Genomic DNA, 22,991 nt, shown 5'->3' on the forward strand with positions numbered 1-22,991 from the left:
AGCACTTTGGGAGGCTGAGGCGAGTGGATCACTTGAGCTCTGGAGTTTGAGACGAGCCTGGGCAACATGGTGAAACCTCATCTCTACTAAAAATACAAAAATTAGCCAGGCATGGTGGCGTATGTCTGTAATCCCAGCGACTTGGGTGGCTGGGGCAGGAGAATCACTTGAACCCAGGAGGTGGAGACTGCAGTGAGACGAGATCGTGCCACTGCACTCCAGCTTGGGCAACAGAGTGAGACCCTATCCCAAAAAGAAAAAAAAAAAAAGAATTTAAGAAAAATTATGTTTTGTAGAGATGGGGTCTTCCTAAGTTGCCCAGACTGGTCTTGAACTCCTGGCTCAAGCAGTCCTCCTGCCTTGGCCTCCCGAAGTACTGGGATTGTGGGTGTGAGCTACCACACCCGACCTTATTATTTAATTTTTAAAAGTTTATAATTATGGGAAATTTCAAGCACATACAAAAGTACGTAGAATAGTTTAACAGACCACCATGTACTTCTTGTATATCTTCAACCATTTTTCCATTCCTAGCCAGTCTTGTTATAGCCACACCCCCATCTACCGTCTACTTCCCCTCCTCTTGCACTATTTTAAAGTAAATCTCAGGCATCATATCATCTCACCCACACGTATTTCAGCCTATATAGCCTCTAAAAGATAAAGACTTTAAAATATATATGAAGTTAACAGCGATTTCTTTTTTTTTTGAAGATGGAGTCTTGCTCTGTTGCTCAGGCTGGAGTGCAGTGGTGCAATCTCTGCTCACTGCAACCTTTGCCTTCTGGGCTCAAGCAATTCTCCTGCCTGAGCCTCCCGAGTAGCTGGAATTACAGGCACCCACCACCGCGCCCAGCTAATTTTTGTATTTTTAGTAGAGATGGGGTTTCACCATGTTGGCCAGGCTGGTTTTGAACTGCTGATCTCAAATGATCCGCCTGCCTCAGCCTCCCAAAGTGCTGGGATTGCAGGCGTAAGCCACTGCACCCGGCTGTTAACAGTAATTTCTAAATATCATATTTAACTTTTCATTGTGGACATGTTCAAACATTTACAAAAGTAGAGAGAATAACATACTAAGTCTACATATACCCATGGTTAAACTTAAAAAAAATTATCAACATCACCAATTTCGTTTCATCAATCCACCATGAACGTTTTTGTGGACACTAGAGTGTTTTAAAGCAAAGCCAGCTGTCATGTCATTTCACCCATAAATATTCAAGAATTCATCTGCAATGAATTTATATATATTTGAAGTGTTTCCATCCGTCGTGTCTTTTGATACTCAAATTCTTTTTTTTTTTTTTTTTTTTTTTTGAGACGGAGTCTTGCTCTGTCACCCAGGCTGGAGCGCAGTGGCCGGATCTCAGCTCACTGCAAGCTCCGCCTCCCAGGTTTACGCCATTCTCCGGCCTCAGCCTCCCGAGTAGCTGGGACTACAGGTGCCCGCCACCGCGCCCGGCTAGTTTTTTGTATTTTTTTTTAGTAGAGACGGGGTTTCACCGTGTTAGCCAGGATGGTCTCGATCTCCTGACCTCGTGATCCGCCCGCCTCGGCCTCCCAAAGTGCTGGGATTACAGGCTTGAGCCACCGTGCCCGGCTTGATACTCAAATTCTTATCTTAGATATTTTTCATTTAAAAATGATACCAGTCACCTTCACATTGCGTGTCTTCATTTACTGCAAAGTTACTTTTTACATTTCCATGAGATAATATGTAGAAATGGTACATCACAATACTTAATCCCATGCTGTGAAGGAATTAGTTGATTTAGATACTATGTTTCTCTCTCTTGATTCCTTAATACTTCAGAAACACAGACACCTCATTCGTGGGACTTTGACTGCTTTTCTTTTCAGTACTTCAGTTCGTGCCTCCGAGTGTGGATACTGGCTTCTGCAACTTCACCCAGCGCATCGAGAAAGGCCTAATGACAGCTCTCTTTGAAGTGAGGAAACACCACCAGGGAACGTATAACCTCACTGTGCAGGTGAGAATACCACTGAATGCAGAGCAGAAGGCTTTAGCCCTTAAAGGGGAAATTGTTCCACACTGTTTAAGATGTGCTTAACTCTTATTCCCTCCAGTGGCGGAAACCCAGTTTACGTGGGTCGGGATTGATCTGTTCCTGTGGCGTAGGGTCGGCATGGTGTGCGTGGGCTGAGCCTCTTTGAGGGTTGCAGAGTAGCTGATACCCAGGGAGCTCAGATATGGTGAGCTGAAGAAACATGACCATATTCAGGAAATTCAAGAATTACCTAGAAAGGAATGGTATCAACCTCAATATCCAATGGGGGAATGCCTGCTTATACTGTTGTTTCCAGATAGCTACTAAGAACAGGCGTTGTACGTATTGTATGGAAACGGCTGATGTTTTTATATTTCTTTGATTTTTTTCCCTGTATATTCTTTCCTCTCTCTTTCCAAAATGGATGTCAAAATAGATTTTGGTGCTCCTGGATCCACTTTCCATGTTTCTTATTTTTTCCTCATATTTTCCATCTCTTTATTCTCTGTTTTTACAGATTTACAAAATGTTGTCCTCCAAGTCATGAATTGAGTCCTTAGCTGTGTGCATTATGTTATGCAATCCCTCTATTGAATTTTTTAGCTTTTTGTTCATTGTTCTTTGCTCCATTTTCATTGTAGGCTTTCCTGCAATGATGCAGTGTCGCCTTAAAAGTCTCTGAGGATGTTAATTAGAATTGTTAAAATGCGTCTTCTGTTTCCTAAGTCATTCCTGTTTTCTCCGCACTCCTTGCTCTGCGTGTTGATCTCGGTGCTTTGCTTTTGTGCTGTTAGTTTCTGGAAATCTGGAGACTGTTGGTTTGTTGTTAGGAATGAAGAACCAAGTTGTTCATTTTAGTAGCTGGCACAGCTTTCCCCTTGAGCTGTGGGGATCTCTTTCTACGTCAGCTCCATCTCCTGGGGGGAAAATTCATTGGAGCGCTGGGTCTGGGGCGGAGTATGTCAGCGTGGGCCTCTCTCTGGGTGCCGTGTGTGGTCAGAGACAAGCAGACAGACAACCCCTTCCTTCCAGCGTCTAGATAAAGAGGCTCTTCCTGGGGGATGGGGCACTTTAGTGTGTGTCTTAGGGCAGAGCCAGCTGCGTTTTCATTCATTTTCTTTCCTTCTTTGTCTCTGGTGTGCACGGGAGTTATCTTAGCCTCTGCCGACCTTCTTGGTTAGGGCCCAGACCTGCATAGTCCTCTTAGGCAGGGGTTTGTTTTCCCCAGGGAGCAGTTCTTTGGCTTGTTCTGGGTGAGGGCCTGGCTGCTGCTAGCACCTCTGCTGCCCTGGGTGTGGCAGTTAGGAAGGACAGAGGAGGAAGGCAATGGCCTCAGCTCTTTGGCACAGCATGTAATTAATTATACTGATTGCCGCTGCATAGCCTGCTCTTGGCCTCATTCCCGCTCATCTCTGCCACAGGCCCCTCCTGGTCCTCTTGGGGAGCGCGGCCCTCGGCTCTGCTGCAGCTTGTGCTTGTGTATGTTTTGGATCCTGGCTTTCTCTGTTCTGGTTTATATCAATCCGATCCCATCCTTTCTCCATCCCCCAGAGGTTTGACGGAACCTCTGGGTTTCTTCCATTCTCAGTGCTGTTGTGGATTTCTTCCCCTTTGTTCAGCCTATTGTTATTTCAGTGGGATTTGGGGTGGGAGGAGCTATACATGTGCTCAGTTCTTCACTTAATGAAAGAAACATTTTCAATAAACTGAGCAGTTAAACTCTTACAAAAGGGAACCAGGTTAGAAAGCCAGTTATGTTTCCTTTAAAAACTTTACCTCCTTTAAAAAAACCGGTGAGAGAACCTGTGAGAGAGAAATCACGGTTAAGCTTTCAGCAGGATGTTTTATTTTCGAAGCTTATTCTGACTTTATTCTTTCAGATCTTGAATATCACCGTCAGTTCCTCCAGGGTGACTCCTCGGCGGGGCCCGGTGAATATCATCTTTGCGGTTAAAAGCACACAGGGATTTTTGAATGGATCAGAAGTGAGCGAGCTGCTCAGGAACTTGAGTGTGGTGGAGTTCAGTTTCTATCTGGGATACCCAGTACTGCAGATCGCAGAGCGTGAGTACGGCCCTCTCAGACGTGCTGGGGAGGTGATGGCGGGCATTTTGGTGGAAGACCTCTTCTTAAAATTTTTTTAGTTTTTTAAAAGACTTGATTTTTAAAAAAATTATTTTTCCATAAGGTGTTGGGGTACAGGTGGTATTTGGTTGCATGAGTAAGTTCTTTAGTGGTGATTTTTGAGGTCCTGGTGCACCCATCACCCGAGCAGTAGACGCTCCTCCAGATTTGTAGTCTTTTATCCCTCCCACCCCCACTCTTTCTCCCAAGTCTCCAAAGTCCATTGTATCATTCTCGTGCCTTTGTGTCCTCATAGCTTAGCTCCCACATATCAGTGAGAACATACGATGTTTGGTTTTCCATTCCTGAGTTACTTCACTTAGAATAATAGTTAAAGACTTGATTTTTTTAGTGAAGTTTTTGGATTCACAGCAGATATGATTGGAAGGTTCAGAGATTTCCCGTATGCCTCCTGCTTCCGCACATTCATAACCTCCCCCATTGTCAGCATCCCCCAGGACAGTGGTCCATTTGCTACAGTGATCAACCTGCGTTGACGCATCATCATCATCCATAGCCCATAGTTTACATTGAGGTTCATCCTGGGTGTCGTGCATTCTGTGGGTTTGAACAAATGTGTAATGACATGCAAATGGCATGGCTTCTCTGTTTTAGTATCACGCAGAGTATTTTCACCTGGACCACTTTTTTTCAAACGAAATATCTGATTGAGTGCCAGAATATAAATCTGATAAAATTAGATTCAGGCCAGATGGGTCTGCAGACCCCTGCTCACCCACTGTGCCTGGCTTTATTATTCGGAGAGTAGAGGGGTGCTATTACAAAGTACGTGAGTTCTGGAAAACGCATAACTTAGGGAGGGAGCATGAATCTGTGGTTGTCAGAGCTTAAGGACAGCAGGAAAGTTTGACTACAAAAGGGTAGCAGAAGGCAGTGTTTTGGGGGTGATGAAACTGTTCTGCAGAAGGCAGTGTTTTGGGGGTGATGAAACTGTTCTGCAGAAGGCAGTGTTTTGGGGGTGATGAAACTCTTCTGCAGAAGGCAGTGTTTTGGGGGTGATGAAACTGTTCTGTATCTTCATTGTGGTGATGATTATGTGAATATATACGCATTTATCAAAACCCATAAAACTGTATGCTGAAAAGAGTGACGTTTACTGTGTAAATTTTAAAATAACAACAATAAGCGAAAACACAAAACCTTTCTTCCTGACTGAAGCAACTAGGTTCATAATGCAAATGGAGGCAATGGGGGAAAGGGGAGACATTTATTTTAAAAAAATAGTAGATTCCAGAGTTGAAGTCAGGCCAAAAAAATTCAAATTGTTTTTCAAAATGAAACAACCAAATGGCCTAATGATTCGTGATGTTATTTTAGTGTATTGTTAATTAAATTAAAAAGAATAACTTTATAGAAGTTATTCTATATGAAAGATGACAGAGATAAAGCTGTTATTTACAAAGAGCCGCTTTCAGTTGTGCTCAGTGTGTGTATGGCTAAAAGGAGGATGCCGGATGGTGGGGCACACTGGCTGGCCCCGGACAAGTCAATGCATGTGGTCATTTTACCCTGAGACATTGCTGGGAAAGCCAGGGCTCTGAGGGGCACAGTGTGAACATGTATTGCTGTGGAACAGTGACATTCAAAGGAGAACTTGCTGGTGACCTCTCTGTGAAGCAGTGTCCTGTGACATGGCTGGAGCTGGCCCTTCTTTTCTTTCTTTTTGTCTCTCTCTTTTTCCTTGAGACTCATGTGTTCAGAAATTGCTACTGTCCATGTCCTCACACTAATCGGACATTTTGTTCTTTCGTATTTAGAGCTAAATAGTAAAGACAATGTGTTGGGACTTTGTTGTAAACATGGCAATTTTTTTTTTACAGAGGTTTTTCTCCTTCCCTAATTCTTTCCCTTTTGTAGCCTTCCAGTATCCACAGCTCAACTTATCTCAGTTGCTGAAGTCCTCCTGGGTCCGAACAGGTATGTTTAACTTATGTCATATTTTGGGAACTGTAAGGATAAGAAGTTTATGCAGGCGTATTGAGAAGGATGCTGCTTTTCCTGTTTCCTAAATTTAGGGCAAAATGTACCTTACATTCTTGGCAAAGAATGAATGAGAAAGGGATTCAAATTTGGCTGTGGGAATGTATCCCACTGAGTTATAGAACAAAAAGGACTGACTTTCTTTAAAATTCATACATCGAGTTCAGGGCACAGTCTAACAGGAACTGACAATCTTCTGACCCAGAACAGGGTGAGGTTCAGAAGCAAGGATCTCTCTCTTTTTATTTTCTTTTCTAAAAGTGTTATTTGTTTAGTTTAATAAGGACAAGCAGGGTGGCTTGGCACCTAGGAAGCTTTTTTTTTTTTTTTCCTTAGGGGACTGGGTCAGATATTTAGAGGTATGGCATTGCAGTTAAAGGCTTTCTAACCTAGTGCACAAAAGTCTGAACAGTAGTTACATACTCACCAGCCATCCAGCATGCATGCAGCACAGGAACTAGCTGGGCACGAGAGAGCATGTGGAGTAGTGATAGTTGCCATTCACAGGGTTCCTGCACCTTGCAAGTTCTCCTTGCTGAACGCACAGCATCCCACCCACATCAAGGCCTCACTGCTTTGCATGCTGCCATCAGCGGTCTTTTCCAGATAATTTCTGGAGCAATTAAGTAACTTGCCCATGGTTGTATCTCAAAGAAAACTTAAACCAGTTCTGGTTGAAAAGCACATGCTCCTTCCTCCCAGACCATGCTGGCAAGCGATTGTCTGTTGAGATCATCTTGTCTGAAGTAGATAACTAAAGATGGGCAGGCTTCCTTTTTTCGAGTTAGTTTGTGAGTCCAAGTCTCAAGGCAAGACAATGAACTCACACCAATTCCAGAAGTGTTGAGATAAGTGCAGACAAAATGTTTGATCTTGTGTAGGCGCCCTTCACGCCCAAGCTCCTACCGTGCCGAGTTCCTGGGACTTCTGGCCACCAGTCTGGGTAACACTGAGAGTTTGGAGCTTAGATAGACTCATGGGCTGCATTTCCTGGACTCTCCCCGTTCATGATCACTTTTTCTCCTTTTGCTGTCTCCTGTCTAGGGATTGGCATTTTATGGCAATCTTGCATTAATTTCAAATACATACGCACACGTACACACACACCCCATTTTTTTTACTGCTGACTTGTCTTGGGTGCCATGTATGTTTTCGTTTAAATGTAGTTCTCTTGGGCGTCGTGGAGAAGCAACTCCAGAATGAAGTGTTTCAAGCCGAGATGGAACGCAAGCTGGCCCAGCTGCTCAGCGAGGTTTCCACCAGAAGGCGGATGTGGAGAAGGGCCACTGTAGCTGCAGGGAACAGCGTGGTGCAGGTACTCCACATCAAAGGAGGAGGGGAGGGAGAGAGAGGGAGAGAGACAGCGCTTGTGTGTGAGTGCACACTCCATCTAAAACCTTGTATTTTTATGTAAATGCGAAGTGCCATGAGAAAATTCTGATTTCCACCGATTGCTATATTGGGTAGACACTGAATCTGGCAGCATTTCAGTTCAACTGGAGTCTAGACAAATATTTACCAAGCCCTTAGTAAGTAGTAGTATAACAGTAGACCTTGCGGAGCAGAGCAGAATTGTCTTACTGGGTTGCCATATCATCACAGGACCTCGTTTATCAAATAGTAGTTTTTAATTAACAAAAGTGTAGCCTGTTTGATAGAATGGTCAGTATTATTGATAGCATTGTAGTGATAAATCATTCAACTGGAAGAGACCACAGGAGATCAGATAGAGGGAGCTGGGCTGCCCTCTGCTTGAGCATTTCATCTTCTCTGCTTCCATGGTATTATGGAGTCATCACTCTGGTTAACATTTTCAATTTCAGTTTTAAATTTATTTTCTGAGCAAAATCACATCTCTCTAGAAACTACATAGCCAATTAGAGAAATTTTGAAAAACACGTGTAAAAAAAATGTGTAAAGAATAAAGTGAAAATCACCTAAAATTCAACCAACCAAAGAAAATCACTAAACATTTCAGCATATTTCCTTCCATTCTTTTTTCCCCATGAATTCTCTGTTGACATTTGGATGACACTGCCTACATCCGTTTGTAGCCTCTCTTCACTTGAGCTTCTTTCTTTCTTTCTTTCTTTCTTTCTTTCTTTCTTTCTTTCTTTCTTTCTTTCTTTCTTTCTTTCTTTTTCTTTCTGTCTGTCTGTCTGTCTGTCTGTCTGTCTTGTCTTTCTGCCCTCCCTTCCTTCCTCCCTTCCTCCCTTCTTCCCTTCCTCCCTTCCTCCCTTCCTCCTTCCTCCCTTCCTTCCTTCCTTCCTTCCCAGAGTCTCGCTCTGTCGCCCAGGCTGGAGTGCAGTGGCGTGATCTCAACTCACTACAACCTCCACCTCCTGGGTTCAAGTGATTGTTTCGCTCCAGCCTCCTGAGTAGCTGGTACTACAGGTGCCCACCACCGGAGACACCTGGTTGTCTCATATTACCCTAAATCTTCTTTACTTGGTAAACTGGCAAACAGGTTACAAAAGACAGATTTGTTTGAATTGAAACGTGACCCATTTAAAAATGCCCGTACTCACAGAAAGTTGGAGGTGGGAGCTGTCATTAATTTCCATCTCCATATGAATTATGTGGATTTTTTTCTTAACAACTGCTGACTTGCTGAACTACGAAAATGGTATATTTAGAGCTATGGCATTTCAGAAACAGGAAAGCAGGGTAGAACTCTGAAGCAGGGGGTGTGGGCTGGCAGGCAGGGTAGGGAGGTGGGTGGGTTAGAGGCATTAGAGAAAAAGATGCAAATGACATTGGCTGTGGGTGGGGGGCGGGAGCGGGGAAGTGTTGCCTAGAACTGCATCATCATCCTCTAGCCCTCTTACCAATGTGTCCCTCTCATCATTACTCTTTGTCCCCCTCCCAGAAATGCAGTCCTTAGGTTACTAAAATAGTTCCTTTGCGAGATGCAGTAAGTTGCAGAGAAATTTAAAAACTAATCACGATTGAGAGTAATCATTAAGTAAGTATCAACAAAGAATAAAAATGAGAGTGCATTATAAAAGCTTTGCCTTATTCAACAATCCCTGGCTTCATAGAGCCCAAGGTCTAAGTGTAAGTTAACTTCTGCCCGTGAAACAGTTACAGGACACCATGAAAGTGTATAATATGGGGCTAAATTTGACATGCAAGCTCCCTTAGCAGGCATGCAGGTTTGTGAAAGTGGCACATACAGGCCAATGTGCCATCTGATAGATTGCTGATAAGCCATGCTCTGCTTCTCTTCCCCCTCAGAGGGACCAAACATGAAGATGTAGATAAGGATTTGTGTACAGTGTTACACAGCTGTTCATCACAACTTAATTTGTAAATTGAAAATGTTTGAAACAACCTAGATGTCCAGCAATTGGGAAATGGGTGAATAAAATTATAGTAAATCTTTATGTGTTGGAATTTTATGCAGTCATTTAAAAAAAATTAGTGAGTGATATAGAAAAATGCTCAAGTGGGCTGGGTGCAGTGGCTCACAGTAATCCCAGCACTTTGGGACGCCAAGGCAGGTGGATCACTTGAGGCCAGGAGATCGAGACAGCCTGGCCAATGTGGTGAAATCTCATTTCTACTAAAAATACAAAAGTTTTCCGAACATGATGGCGTGTGCCTGTAATCCCAGCTATTCGGGAGGCTGAGGCTTGAGAATGACTTGAACCTGGGAGGCAGAGGTTGCAGTGAGCTAAGATCACACCAGTGCACTCCAGCCTCAGTGACAGAGTGAGACTCTGTCTCAAAAAACAAAAACAAAAACAAAACTCAGGTGAAGAGATGCCCCAAAGTATGTATTCCATGTAATCCAAATGTTAATATAGAATTCATGGAGAAAGGGGAGAACAAAAATGCTAAAATGTTTACAGTGATTTTCTTTGGTTGGTTGAATTTTAGTTGATTTTCATTTTATTCTTTATGCATTTTTTTGCATGTGGTTTTCAACATTAGTTAGCTATGTAATTTCTAGAGAGAGGTGATTTTACTCAGAAGATACATTTTGAAATTGAAAATGTTAACCAAAGTGGTGATGATTCCTTAATATCATGGTTATAAGTGTTCCAGATAGGAATCTGATAGGCAGTAGTCTAGAAAAGATGCTGGGATTAGATTTTCCTGGCTTACTTTCCACCTGGATGTCTTAGTCCATTGATGTTGCCATAAAGGAATACCTGAGGCTGGGTTTGTAAAGAAAAGAGGTTTATTTGGCTCATGGTTCTTCAGGCTGTATAAAAAGCATGGTGCTGGTGTCATGGTGAGGGCCTCAGGCTGCTTCCCCTCTTGCTGGAAGGCGAAGGGAAGCCAGTGTTGAAATCCCATGGTGAGAGAGGAAGCGAGAGAGAGGGGAGGGAGGTGCCAGGCCCTTTCTTACACCAGCTCTCTCAGGAACTAGTAGGGCAAGAACTCATTACCTCGAGGACAGCACCAAGCCATTCATGAGGGATCTGCCTCCATGACTCAGATACCTCCCATTAGGCCCCATCACCAACATCGGGGATCACAATTCAACATGAGAGTTGGAGAGGCTCCGACATCCAAACCAGAGCACTAGATAGACTTGTAGAATCTTTAATCAAGGTGGATATCACTGGATTTTGGGGACTGTGATTTCTAGAAGAAGAAACTGTATTCTTTAAATTTATTAGAACTTTTAAAATGGAGTAAGGAGGTACATGGGTAGAAAGTCAGGTGGATATAATCTACTTCCTTTTCAGTAGTCCTTGGATAGCATTCCATTCTAGAAGCTAATGAAAAATTAATCATCGCAGCACCATTGTCAGGGAGGGAGTAGGTGGTTGGGGAACAAGTGGTCAGGAGACTGGCTTTGAAATAGCAATCAGAGGGCAGGACAATGAGTCCTTCTCAGGATGAAGCATAAAGAACAGATTGTTGAGGGAAGAGGGTTTGGACGTGTGTTGTTAAGGATCTTTAGACACGATCTGGAAGAAGGAGTTCACACTGAAATCATGAAATTGCTGATCTGCCGGAAGTTTCCCATGGTGAAGGAGGAGTCCAGCAGCTGTGTCCAGAGCACAGGGCGGTGTTACAAATCCATACATGTGGACAGAGAAGTAGCAGCTGCATGTTGCCAATGGCAGATGTAGAGACCAGCAATTTAAATGGCATGTATAAAATAAGGAGCTCGGAGCCATCCCATCGCTGATCCTTTTCTCAGGATGGAAGTTCAGAGTTTTGCTGGAGTCTAAAGGGGCAATAAAATTGTTGCATATTATTAAGAGAAATAGAGTGAAATGAAAAGGTATGATATGTCAAGTGTGCTAGATTTTGAAATAAGGGTATAAAAAGACTGCCTTTTAACACCAGAGAGAGAAGTTTTGGGATGGATCAAAGTATTATTTGACCCACAAGATTATGAATTTATGAGGTTTATTGTCCATAGAGCAGTGGTGAGTGGGGGTGATTTTGTCCTCCAGGGTGGATCTGGCAGTGTCTGGAGATGTTTTTGGTTGTACCTTGGGTGGTGCAGGGTGGGGACACCTAGTGGGTAGAGGGCAGGGATACTGCTAACCATCTACAATGCACCCCATGTCAAGGGATTGTCAGTAGAGCTGAGGTCGAGAAGCCCTGCCCTAGAAGAATGAGGAGGAAATACCAATGGGCTGAAGAAAGGATTGGGTAGAACCATTAATAGTTTCAGAGAACCAGGGGTGTACCTAATCCTATAGTTAATGTTGAGCGGATGATGCTCTCTTATGACGTGGTCAGCACGTCAGAGATTGTGGGGATGATTCTAGACCACCTGGACTCGCCAGCCCTGATTCTGTGCATCCTCCCTGCCCCTTTGCCCCAGAAAAGATGTAGAGCGAGATGAAGCGACGTGTTACTCCACACAAAGGAACTCTCCGTTGTCCCTCTTCTCATCAACAGAGAGCACCATGGTGATTCTGGGCCCCCGAATGGCTTACGGAGCTTATTATGAGGGTTGGAATAAATCCTGAGTGATACAATCAGGGTTCAGCAACCTGAGAGAGGGCATCCAGAAACACGAGCTTCTGCAATGTGAATGGTTTCTGCTCTTTCAGGTGGTAAATGTGTCGAGGCTGGAGGGAGATGACAATCCTGTACAGCTCATCTACTTTGTGGAGGATCAAGATGGAGAAAGACTTAGTGCAGTCAAGTCGTCGGACCTGATTAACAAGATGGACCTCCAGAGAGCAGCCATTATCTTGGGTTACCGAATTCAAGGTGCCATTGCCCAGCGTAAGTGCCTGAGGTGTTGTCATCTGGGCTGTGCTGGGCTCCAAAGCCAGGCTCATTCTGACAGTGAGCTCTGAATGTAAAAGCATTCCGATGTGTGTATAACCCTGATGGTGAAGTGCCAGTTGTTAAAATTCATTCACCAAGACCTTCTTTATTTGGATTTCAATTGCTTGTAGGTTTAGCCTCTACTGCTGTTTTTTCTACCTAGCATTTTGTAGGTGGGGTGTTAGAGTGATTTATAGTACATCAACTTTAATATCTGTCCCTCATTCCTGTACTGCTGCTTTTTTTATAAATTTTGTCTGAGGCAAAATAGTGTGTTTGCTCTGTATTTATTCCAAAATCTTCTATGTCATATTTTGAACATTGGCGGGGACAGTGAGTCATGCAGGAAGTTGGGAGGTGCACCCTGAATTTATTGGCTTCCTTCAGGGTCTTTTAACACAAAGAAGTCCTTGATCCTTCCCCTTTTCAGTCCTGTTTCTCTCCCACCTATCCTCACACCACTCCACAGTGTAGACAGAGGTATTCTGATGTTTCTTTATTATTGTTGGAAGGTTTCACTCCTGCTTGCCTGGCCCTGGCTGCTGTAAGTAATTTCCTTTCCACCTCACATTTTTTTTTTTTTTTTTTTTTTTTAAATGGAGTCTCACTGTCGCCAGGCTGGAGTGCAGTGGTGTGATCTTGGCTCACTGAAACTTCTGCCTCCCAGATTCAAGTGATTCTCCTGCCTCAGCCTCCCGAGTAGCTGGGACTACAGGACCGCACCACCACGCCCAGCTAATTTTTGTATTATTAGTAGAGACGGGGTTTCAGCATGTTGGTCAGGATGGTCTCGATCTCTTGACCTTGTGATCTGCCCGCCTTGGCCTCCCAAAGCGCTGGGATTATTACAGGGATGAGCCACCACGCCCAGCCCCCCCTCACAGATTTTGAGTATTTAGAAATGAACAAAAGGAGGCACATGGAAGAGTGTATTTTTCTAAATAGTCCTTTAGGATATGAATCAGATTCTTCTTTTTTGGAGAAAGGGTCTTGCTCTGTCACCCAGGCTGGAGTGCAGTGGCTTGATCATGGCTCACTGCAGCCTCAAACTCCTGGGCTCAGGTGATCCTCCTGCCTCAGCCTCCTGAGTAGCTAGGACCACAGTCACCACCACTATGCCCAGCTATTTTTTTCTTATTATCTGTGGAGACAGGGTCTTGTCATGTTGCCCAGGTTGGTCTTGAACCCCTGTCTCAAGTGATCCTCCCACCTTGACCTCCCAAGATGTTGGGATTACAGCCATGAGCCACCACGCCTGGCCCAGACTCCTCTTTTAATGTCGATGTTTTTCCTTTATGATCCTGCAAGCAGTCTTGGTAAGACAATGGTAAAACTTGCTTCCAGCAATAAAAGGAGAGGTAAACATTTAGAGGGAATTCGACATCAGAGAATACAGAAAAATCTATACGGAGAACATGTAGGAGATAAAGACAATTTTTAAAAAAATGATAGCTTTAAAATTATCCTTGATAGTAGAAGGTTCTTGTGAAATCTGTACTTGTCCCTGGAGACCAACTGAGATGAGAGCTGATGGGCATAATTTCTCTGTTTTATGGAAGATGATGGGAGAGTTTAAGCAAATACCCATTGGCAGTTTGTGTTTGTGTATGTGAGATACGATCATATATTGATGTGTTCTCCTCCAAAGCAGTGAGCACAAACTAACAAAAGCACTTCGTTACATTTCTTCATATATGCTATTCCTGATTGTAGGACACGTGCCCTACTCCAGCCAAGCGCTTGACATTTTAAACAGTTAATTACAATAGGATACGGGCACCTTTCACATCTGATCTTGCACCTCTTTTCCTCAGTTTTGTATCGAAAACCACATGGGTAAAGATCCTGGGATCTCCAGGCTGGTGATTGAAGGAAGCCTCAGTCAACACCAGGGATAGCCCAAAGGCAGCCCCAGGACACTGGTGTCAGGGCCCAGTTTGATCAACCTCTGCCTCATCAGGGTTTTCCTAGGTTAGCGTCAGAAGAGGGCAAGTGCGGTGGCTCATGCCTGTAATCTCAGCACTTTGGGAGATAGAGGCAGGAGGATTGTTTGAGCCCAAGAGTTCAAGACCAGCCTGGGAAGCATAGCAAGCCCCCATCTCTACAAATAATAATAATAATAAACTAGCTGGGCACGGTAGGGTGTGCCTTTGGTCCCAGTTACTTGGGGGCCTGAGGCAGGAGGACCTGAGCCCGGGAGGCTGCACATGAGCTTGATTGTGCCACCACATTCTAGCCTGAGGGATTGAGTGAGACCCTATCTCAAAAAGAAAAGCAAACAAACAACCACACCCACAAAAGAACTAAGAAGAGTGTCCAGTTGTCTCAGCTTCTCAGTTTGATTCTGTTCCTACTTCTATATTGTCTGTTGCTTTTGTGCAAAATGAGCTACATATATTCACTATATTCAGCCCAAATTAAAAAACACAAGTTTTTCATACTTTGTTGCTTTTTACCACATCCCATGCAGCCTCTGCTCTGATCTGTGCTTTTCTCCCTGGTGCATTTGATTTAGAATGCTTGCTCCCTCCCTCGTCACTCCCTCAGGTGTCTAAACCCAAAGTTAAACCAGCACCAAGAACCCTTTGTGTTATTACGTCTTTGAGCAGATACCTTTTGATCCTATAGCAGGTGTTAACCATCACAGGATGTGAAAGGAGCATAAGACTTAGTCCCTGCCCATGACAACTAAGACGTTTTTGAAAAGACAAGATTTGGCGTCGAGACCGGATGAATGAGTGCAGAAGTGTAGCACTTCACGGATGATCCATTTATGTAACAGGAAGCATTTTAAATGAGCAATAAGGCACCATGTGCAAAGCAAAGAGCTAGTGATGGACATTAAGTGTCCGAGGAGTTAAAGTGCAACTGTCCTAGGCCGTGGGGAGTGGAGGCGGGTGGGGTGGGTGTGGCAGCAGGCTGGGGAGTGGTGGATCCAAAATGAGTAAGATTTGCTTCCTGTAAAAGTTGGCAACTGGTAGCTTAAATAACGCCTCAACTGGTAGCTTAAATAACGTCGTTTCAATGAGTCATGTTTCAAAGGTTTAGGGAGAGACACAGGTGGGGCAGTGAAGGCAGTGCCTATGGGACACTTATTAGGACTTCAGTTTCCAAATTAACACAGTGAAGCTTCATTTCGGAAAATATAAGGATCATCTCCCTTCTTTTTTTATTGTGGTAAAATATACATCAAGGAATGTACCAATTTAACCCCTTTAAGTGTACACTTCAGTGGCATTCAGCACATTCACAAGGCTGTGTAACCATCACCACTATGCATTTCCGGCATTCTTCATCATTCCAAGCAGAAGCTTTCTATGAGTTTTTTCTAGGTACCTCATATAGGTAGAATCATACATTGTTTGTCCTTTCGTGACTGGCTTGTTCCATTATGATGTTTTCAAGGTTCGTCTGTGTAGCAGCATGTATAGAATTTCCTTCCCTTTTAAAGCTGAATGATACACCATTGTATGGCTATACCACATTTTGTTCATTCATTCCTCTGTGGATGGGCATTTGGGTTCTTTTCATCTTTTAGGCTATCGTGAATAGTGCTGCTATGAACATCAGCATCTCTGTCATTTTTCATTGCTGAAGGGGAAGCGACCAGTTGCATTGGTGCGCATGTCCTGTCTCCTTACTCTGTTTTGCTTTGTGTATGGCACTAGTGCGATATGAAATTATTCAGTGATTCATTTACTTGATCATTTTTCCTTTCCCCCACTAGGACCTAAGCACCTCAAGGGACTTCACTTGTTCATTGTTAAGTCCCAACTTTCAAACTGTGTCCAGCACACTTAATAAACATTTGTGAACACAAGAAACTTGGAGTAGTGAGGAAGGGAGAAAGAGGGGAAGGGTTTTCTTCCATAAACTCCTAGTTGAGATGCATGTGCTTTATGTGATCTGGGAGGGTGTGAGTCCTGCGGTACTTGATGCAGGGGGCAGGACTGTGTTCGGGAGACACAGCTGTTTTTTCTGTCCGCCTTTGAAGAGAACTGCCTGCGTAAAGTTGTACAGAACCAGTTTTGCTATGGAAAGATCCTGCAGTGAAAAGTTAGGGGTGAGCTAGTAGAATAAACTGGAAATCAGGAGAACTGGAATTCATTGAGCTTTGCCATTAATTCAGCCATGTACCTTTGGATATATCCATATGTTGTTGTAATCCCTGATGTATTCTAGATGTAACGTTGTATGTTGTGTTTCTCTGCTGGTCACATTTCCTGTCGTCTGGAGATTATAACCTGGAACCAGCTATCTTGAGCTGAAATGTCACGGACTTCTGAGTTTCTTGTAGAAGATACGTGCAATCTAGTAAATGAGTGAAGAAGGAATTATTCAAAGACCTTTCTTCTTTGTCTGCAGCTGTGGACAGGGTGAAGAGGCCGTCTCCGGAATCCCAGAGCAACAACTTGTGGGTCATTGTTGGTGTGGTCATCCCGGTGCTGGTGGTGATGGTGATTGTTGTCATCCTCTACTGGAAACTCTGCCGCACGGACAAGCTGGACTTTCAGCCTGACACTGTGGCCAACATTCAGCAGCGTCAGAAGGTAAGGGGCAGCCTCTTCCCCCAGTGTTCCCATAAGCAGGGATAGGATGAGTTTGGGCTCTTGATATTGAAAGATGGGAGAGAGGGAGGGCTCTTATGGAAATCTTCTGGCTTTAGTAGTGGCATCCCTTCGCCTTTGTTTCTGCTTCCTGAAACCCTCCTTCTGTGGTAGTAAATATAGTCCAAGAATGTGAAGCTGTATAAAAGCTTAGCCATGACGTGCGCTCTGGGTTCTACTGTGATTTTATTTTATATTTCTTGAGACAGAGTCTAGCTCTGTCACCCAGGCTAGAGTGCAGTGGTGCGAGCTCGGCTCACTGCAGCCTCCACCTCCTGGGTTCAAGCGATTCTTCTGCCTCAGTCTCCGAATAGCTGAGATTACAGGCATGTGCCACCATACCTGGCTATTTTTTGTATTTTTATTAGAGACAGGGTTTTGCCATATTGGCCAGGCTGGTCTTGAACTCCTGGCCTCAAGAGATTGCCTGTCTTTGCCTCCCAAAGTGCTGATGTTACAGGCATGAGCCACTGCACCAGGCCAAATTCTGATTTATTTTACCCCTGGACATTTTCAGAGGATAGGAACCAAGGCAGACTTTCTCAGATCTGTTGATCTGTTTCGTGTATAACTCCATTGGTCAGCTGCTTTATTTTCTGTTCACCATGTTTGGAAGGCCACTTATCCACCTTGATCATTAAAAATGGACAATTCATACCTTGAACATTTTAACTTAAAATATATGAATGGGCATTTATTTGTCAGTCCTTCAACATATCCCAAGTCTTGTTTTGTTTTGAGTGTTGGTCTACTGAGAGGAATCACGTATGGTCTTTCTTAAAATAAACAACACCCGTAATGTGTCAGTTTCAGGTTCCAGTTTGGGTTTCTTTAGAGAAGAGCAACACTACCTGAATGCAAAGTTCTCTCGATTTTTTTAATACCTCCCTCCACTCCCTATCCCCTAACTTTGCAGACTTTTGACTTAATTCACGTACACCTAATTTGACAGCAGAATTTTTAAGTAACCTGTCTTTCCTATGTCTTTCCAAAGCATTCAACGTAAGTTTTTATAGAAATAGCAATTTTCTTTTCCCACGTATGTTTCAACAGTTTCCATAGTATTCAAGGGTCCTGTCAGGTTTCAGAGCCAAAGAAATTGACTTTTGGTCAACATTGAGCTTACCTGGTGTGAGCAAAAACATGCCAGGCCTAGAGGAGAGCTCACTAGCACAGCATAAGTATCTGTCAGTGTGTTTACCAAGGGAGTGGTAGTCAGTCCACTGTTATTAACAGTCTACTGGATTAACATGCACTCTCTGTGGGTCTCCCAGATTTGGAGGACTCATTCTGCTTTAAAAGCTTGATAAAAACAAGCAAAAGTCAAAAAACAAAGAATAAAAGATTGCCCTATTTATTTTTAAACTTTATTTTGGTTGTCTTGGTATGAAAAATTCTGCATATTACAAACCTAGACCTGTTGAATGGAAAAAAAATATGCATTACTTTAAAATTTATTTTACTTTTGTAAAAGTAAAGAAAATTTCTTGTTTCATATGAATTAACCAAAAAATGCAAAATCTTTATTAAATTGCAAGCTTATGGCTATCAAGTACATTAAAAGCATCTTATACATTAATATGTTTGTTACCTATCTTTGTTTATTATTTACATAGTCTGCTAAGGTTCTTTTCTTGTTCTTGTTATACTGGTGAATGGCATGGGGAAACCTGGAAAAAAACGTGCTGGGTATACTAAATGATCCATAGTGTGAATTTCATTGAAATAAGATCAACAATAGGTTTGGAAATGTTTTTGTTCTGGTGAAGAATGTTGTTACAGAGGGAGTTAACTAGTGTAGATGGTTATGTATTTAAGTCTTTTATGGGCCATATTTCCTATGTATACACTGCCATGGAAGTCTATCTATTATCTGTTACTTCAGTAAACTATCAGAGGACAGCATCTCTTGGGGTCAAAACGGAATATTCCCCAAGCTTTCTCCTTCTCTCACTTTTACTTCCTAAACATTTTCATGTCCCAGATGTGGCTGTAAATCAAGTGGACAGAGTTTCAGATGGAACTTCCAGCCCTTAGAGCTGCTCTTTTTCCTCCAGGGCTGCAAAGATCTGCCCATACATTTTGACAACAGATTTACAGAAAAGGGCCTGCAGGGAGGATTCTCCGAAAGAATGACTGTCTTCTGACACTGTTAGGAGGGCGAAGCCTTGCCAGTGTTGCAGAAGCTCAGTCTTGTTTTGCTGGCATAGGAACCCACCCTATAGATTTTGTCATGTGTTTAAAATGGGCAAATGATGCTCTTCATTTAGTTTAAAAGCAAATGTCTTTACTTCACACATGTTTCTTTTAAGGTCATGTGGCCATAGCAAAGGGCCTCTAGCCTCGTCCTCAGGGTAATCTGCAGAGATGCCACCCTCCCCTATGGCTTCAAGAGCTCTGTCTCCTGCTCATGTGGCTGTTGCCTCTCTCTCCGTTCTGCTCTCCCCACCTCCTGATGCGCCTCAGCACTACTCTCTGAAATCCTTCAGCAAATCCCAGAGCTGCAAACATCTGGAAACAATAAATCTGCTGACCTAAAATCCACACCCCCCCTTCCCCTTGTAACGAGAAGGAAACCTCTTCAGATTGTCTGGGAGTAGATTAATTTTGAAATATGATAGGAGGGAGAGGCCATTCTGTCTTGTTTTGAGGCACGGCCTTTGCTTCTTTTCAGTAATAAAGAAAAAAATCCTATGTAGCTTTCTTTTATCTGTATTCTCTATCTATAGACTAGAGTCATCATTTGTTACTATTGCCTAAAAAACTCCAGCCTGGATCCTCTTCATCATGAATGGCATTGGCTGGATGCCACTGGCCTCATGGAAACTTATTCCTTCTGATGGGGGATAGTCCACACTTCGTTACTGGTGTCAGACCAGAGCTCCTGACTACCCTTGGTTGCTTCTAAAGGGCAGCACTTTGGGCAACCGGCTGGAGCTGTCTCAGGCACTGGGTGTCACTCACCAAACACTGAGCATTTGCTCTGAGCCACACTAGATCCAGCTCAGTTACCAATACAAATAGCACGCAATCTCTGCATTCCAGGGCTTTAGCAAGGGAGAAGGACGAGCCATCCAAAAGCAGTCATCCAGGAGTGTAAGGATGTCTGGAGAACACAGAGGAGGGGGGCACCCCACTCGCAGTGGTGGGGTACCTCCACCTTCTCTGAGGAGGTGACACCAGGGCTGAAGCTTCACGGTGGAGGAGATGAAGGCGGCCCAGCGGGGGAGCGGCAGGCCGCTCAGGAAGCTGGAGCAAAGGTCGTAAAAAAGGGCACAGCCGAAACTCAGGTGGCAGAGAGCCAGGCCCTGGGGAGGGTTTCAGGACATAGAAGGGATTGCAAATTACTCTGTAAGCAGTGGGCAACCATTGAAAGATTTGCAGCAGGGAGAGCAGCTTGAACACATTTGCTTTTGGAACGATCCCTCTGGGAGGCAGTGTGGACCGTGGATTGAAAAGAGGCTCTGTGAGCATTTCGTTCCATCTCAGCCAAGGTCAGCTCATTCCCTACGGTTGCTGTTTGATTCTCTGCAAAGGTCCCCTGTCACACCTAACGTGTAGGTGGTCTCAGTTCACCCACAGCTGGCCGACCGTGCCGGGTGTCGCCTGTGGGTGGGAGAATCTGGGAGCCCTGCTCTCCCAAACTCCGGGACCACAGGGTTACGGGAGCCCCTGTGTGGGGCTATACTGAAGACAAACAGATGGGAATAACTTTGCCTTGTCTTCACCTCCTAAATGGAAACAGCATGGCGGTTGTGGTGACTTTTCACAAATGACATCAATCAGGTAATAAATGCTTACAAAGGCACTCTATATGATGGCAAATTTTTATTCAGACACTTTTGGGATTTGCTCCATGTTTCTATTGTCATCTCAACTGCTCCTTCCCAGGGGCTCAGGCTAACCCGAATACTGCGGGCTTCACTGCGTCCTGTGCCACCCGGGCTGTATTGTATTTATGGCCCATGCGTTCACATTCGTCAGGCGTCTCTCTCGTTCCTTGGCTGACCTGCCCACTAGTCAGTCTCCTTGGCTTATTGGTGACGTATTCCGGTGGGGCACAGACACTCTGGCCTGTTCCCTCTGTGATATATTAAAGAGAGAAAGAACAAAAGAGCCATCCTTCTTCAGAAATAACTCGGTCCTAATATGAATATTGAACACTCTAATTAATCTTGACTCTTCTTTTATAAAATACTGATTAAACCTATGCTGCATGCGGGAGGGAGCTGGAGACATTGTATACCAGCCAGACTGAACTCTAGATTCTATTTTAAAAGAAGTGGAAAAACTAGAAAAAGTGATCTGGCAAGTAGGGATGAGACAAAAGGAGGTAATTACCTAAGGGAGGAGGGGCAGTGTTCCCCTCTAGGTTTTCCTTCTGTGTGTAGATGGCTTTTGTTTTGTGCTAATACGCACAGATTGGTTGCCAAATTTCTATTGGTATAGAAGGTGATGACTCACTCAGCTTGTGAGAAGTGCAAGGATCTGATGGAGGGATGTATTTAAAGATGTTGGTCAGAATCAACAGTAAGCCCACAGGACTTGTATATTTCATTTTTGACAGATGCCTTTTCCTTGGTTACCCATAAAAACCAGTAAGTTTGGTACTTCCGTTGACCGTTCTGAAATTCATTTGGCCATCAGACATTTCTTGAGGGACCCTGTGCCACATCTTGTTGTTAACTTAACAAAATATTGTATCCAAATTCTTATTTACAACTCTATTGATGCCTTGGAATTCTTAGCTGTATATTAGCTGCTCGATGTTTCATCAATCAACAGAAATAATAATGCTGTCAGCATCATTTGTAGGGTACATTGGCATTTAGGAAGCATTTTCATTAATACTATCATGTGTCTTTCCTATATGGGCCCTGAGAGTACGTGAGGGAAGACATTTAGATGCCTAGGCTTGGGCTACGTACACCGCCCTATAGAGGCAATACTGTTTGTATTTGTACGTTATTCACTTTGGAGACCTCTGCTTGGGGGAGGCCATGTGTAGCTCCTTTTCCAGTTTTGGTAAAGCAAACCACCTAACCTGTTAAGAACAAAACAAAACAGTTGCCCAGTCATTAGAGGCATTCACTTTCTTACTGGGAAGTATACCAAAAAGGATTTCAGCAAGGTTTATTAAATGATGGAGGTGATGATTAAATGACTCTTACTGTATCTGTTTTCTTTCATTTAGAGGCACCTTGTATGTTAATGAGGTGCTGCTGGGGTAAAAGCAACCCCATAAAATTGGAAATTGCTCCTGTTAGGATTTTTGTCATCAGCTGTGAATAAGTGGCATCAAATTTCAATTTTCTCAGACATCTGAAAAAGGCTTGACAGATGGACATTTGAGAATTATATAGATGGATTAATATTTCATTTCAAGATGAAAATAATATTTATAATTACGTATTTCATAAATTAGGACCTCATGTCAAAGTCTGAGAAGGGAATCATCTTAATCACACGGAACGGGTTCTTTAATGTGCAGGAGGGTTACCTCTTAGCCTGCCGAATTTTTCATCTACCCATACATACATCAGTGATTTGCTTTTAAGAGAGCAGTTGAATCTTTGTGGAAATTTACAACAAAAGAAAAAAATATTCGACTAGTAAGTGTGGGGTTTAGAAAAGACACATAGATGATTGCTGTTAAGTGCATTGTGGTAGAATCTAAACATGCTGCTGTGTAGTTAATCTAAATCCATTAAGTACACAGGGACAATAGATAAACCAGCAGAGAAGGGGGTCATGGACCAGTGAACAAGTGACTTGCATTCAGGCAATCTGGACGCAGATGTGCAGTATCCAGTAATCAATCATTTGAAAGAAGTTAATGAAAATATCCTGCAAGTGTGAGTAAGTGTGCAGGACAGTATACAGTATTAACTCAGCTCTCCCTTATTTGTTCTTTTGAAGTTGTAATTTTGATCTTTCAGAAGTAAACATGGACCTTTTCACCCCTTTTTCCTTTTAATCCAAAATACATTGTTAA

At 43.4% G+C, this 22,991-nt stretch overlaps 1 protein-coding gene across 4 annotated transcripts in view; it reads left to right on the top strand.

The window, feature by feature from the left end:
* The window catches only part of LOC105471308 (KIAA1549 ortholog), a 201,853-nt gene that overhangs the window by 68,115 nt on the left and 110,747 nt on the right, over positions 1-22,991 (top strand). For all 4 annotated transcript variants that reach the window (XM_071094402.1, XM_071094401.1, XM_071094399.1 and 1 more), the window contains exons 5-10: positions 1,864-1,994; positions 3,893-4,076; positions 6,015-6,074; positions 7,304-7,452; positions 12,167-12,344; positions 16,755-16,939. In XM_071094402.1, coding sequence (XP_070950503.1) covers positions 1,864-1,994; positions 3,893-4,076; positions 6,015-6,074; positions 7,304-7,452; positions 12,167-12,344; positions 16,755-16,939 — 887 coding nt within the window. The remainder of the gene's footprint in view (positions 1-1,863; positions 1,995-3,892; positions 4,077-6,014; positions 6,075-7,303; positions 7,453-12,166; positions 12,345-16,754; positions 16,940-22,991) is intronic.

The sequence above is a fragment of the Macaca nemestrina genome, chromosome 4 (assembly GCF_043159975.1).
Source record: "Macaca nemestrina isolate mMacNem1 chromosome 4, mMacNem.hap1, whole genome shotgun sequence".
Lineage (NCBI taxonomy): Eukaryota > Metazoa > Chordata > Mammalia > Primates > Cercopithecidae > Macaca > Macaca nemestrina.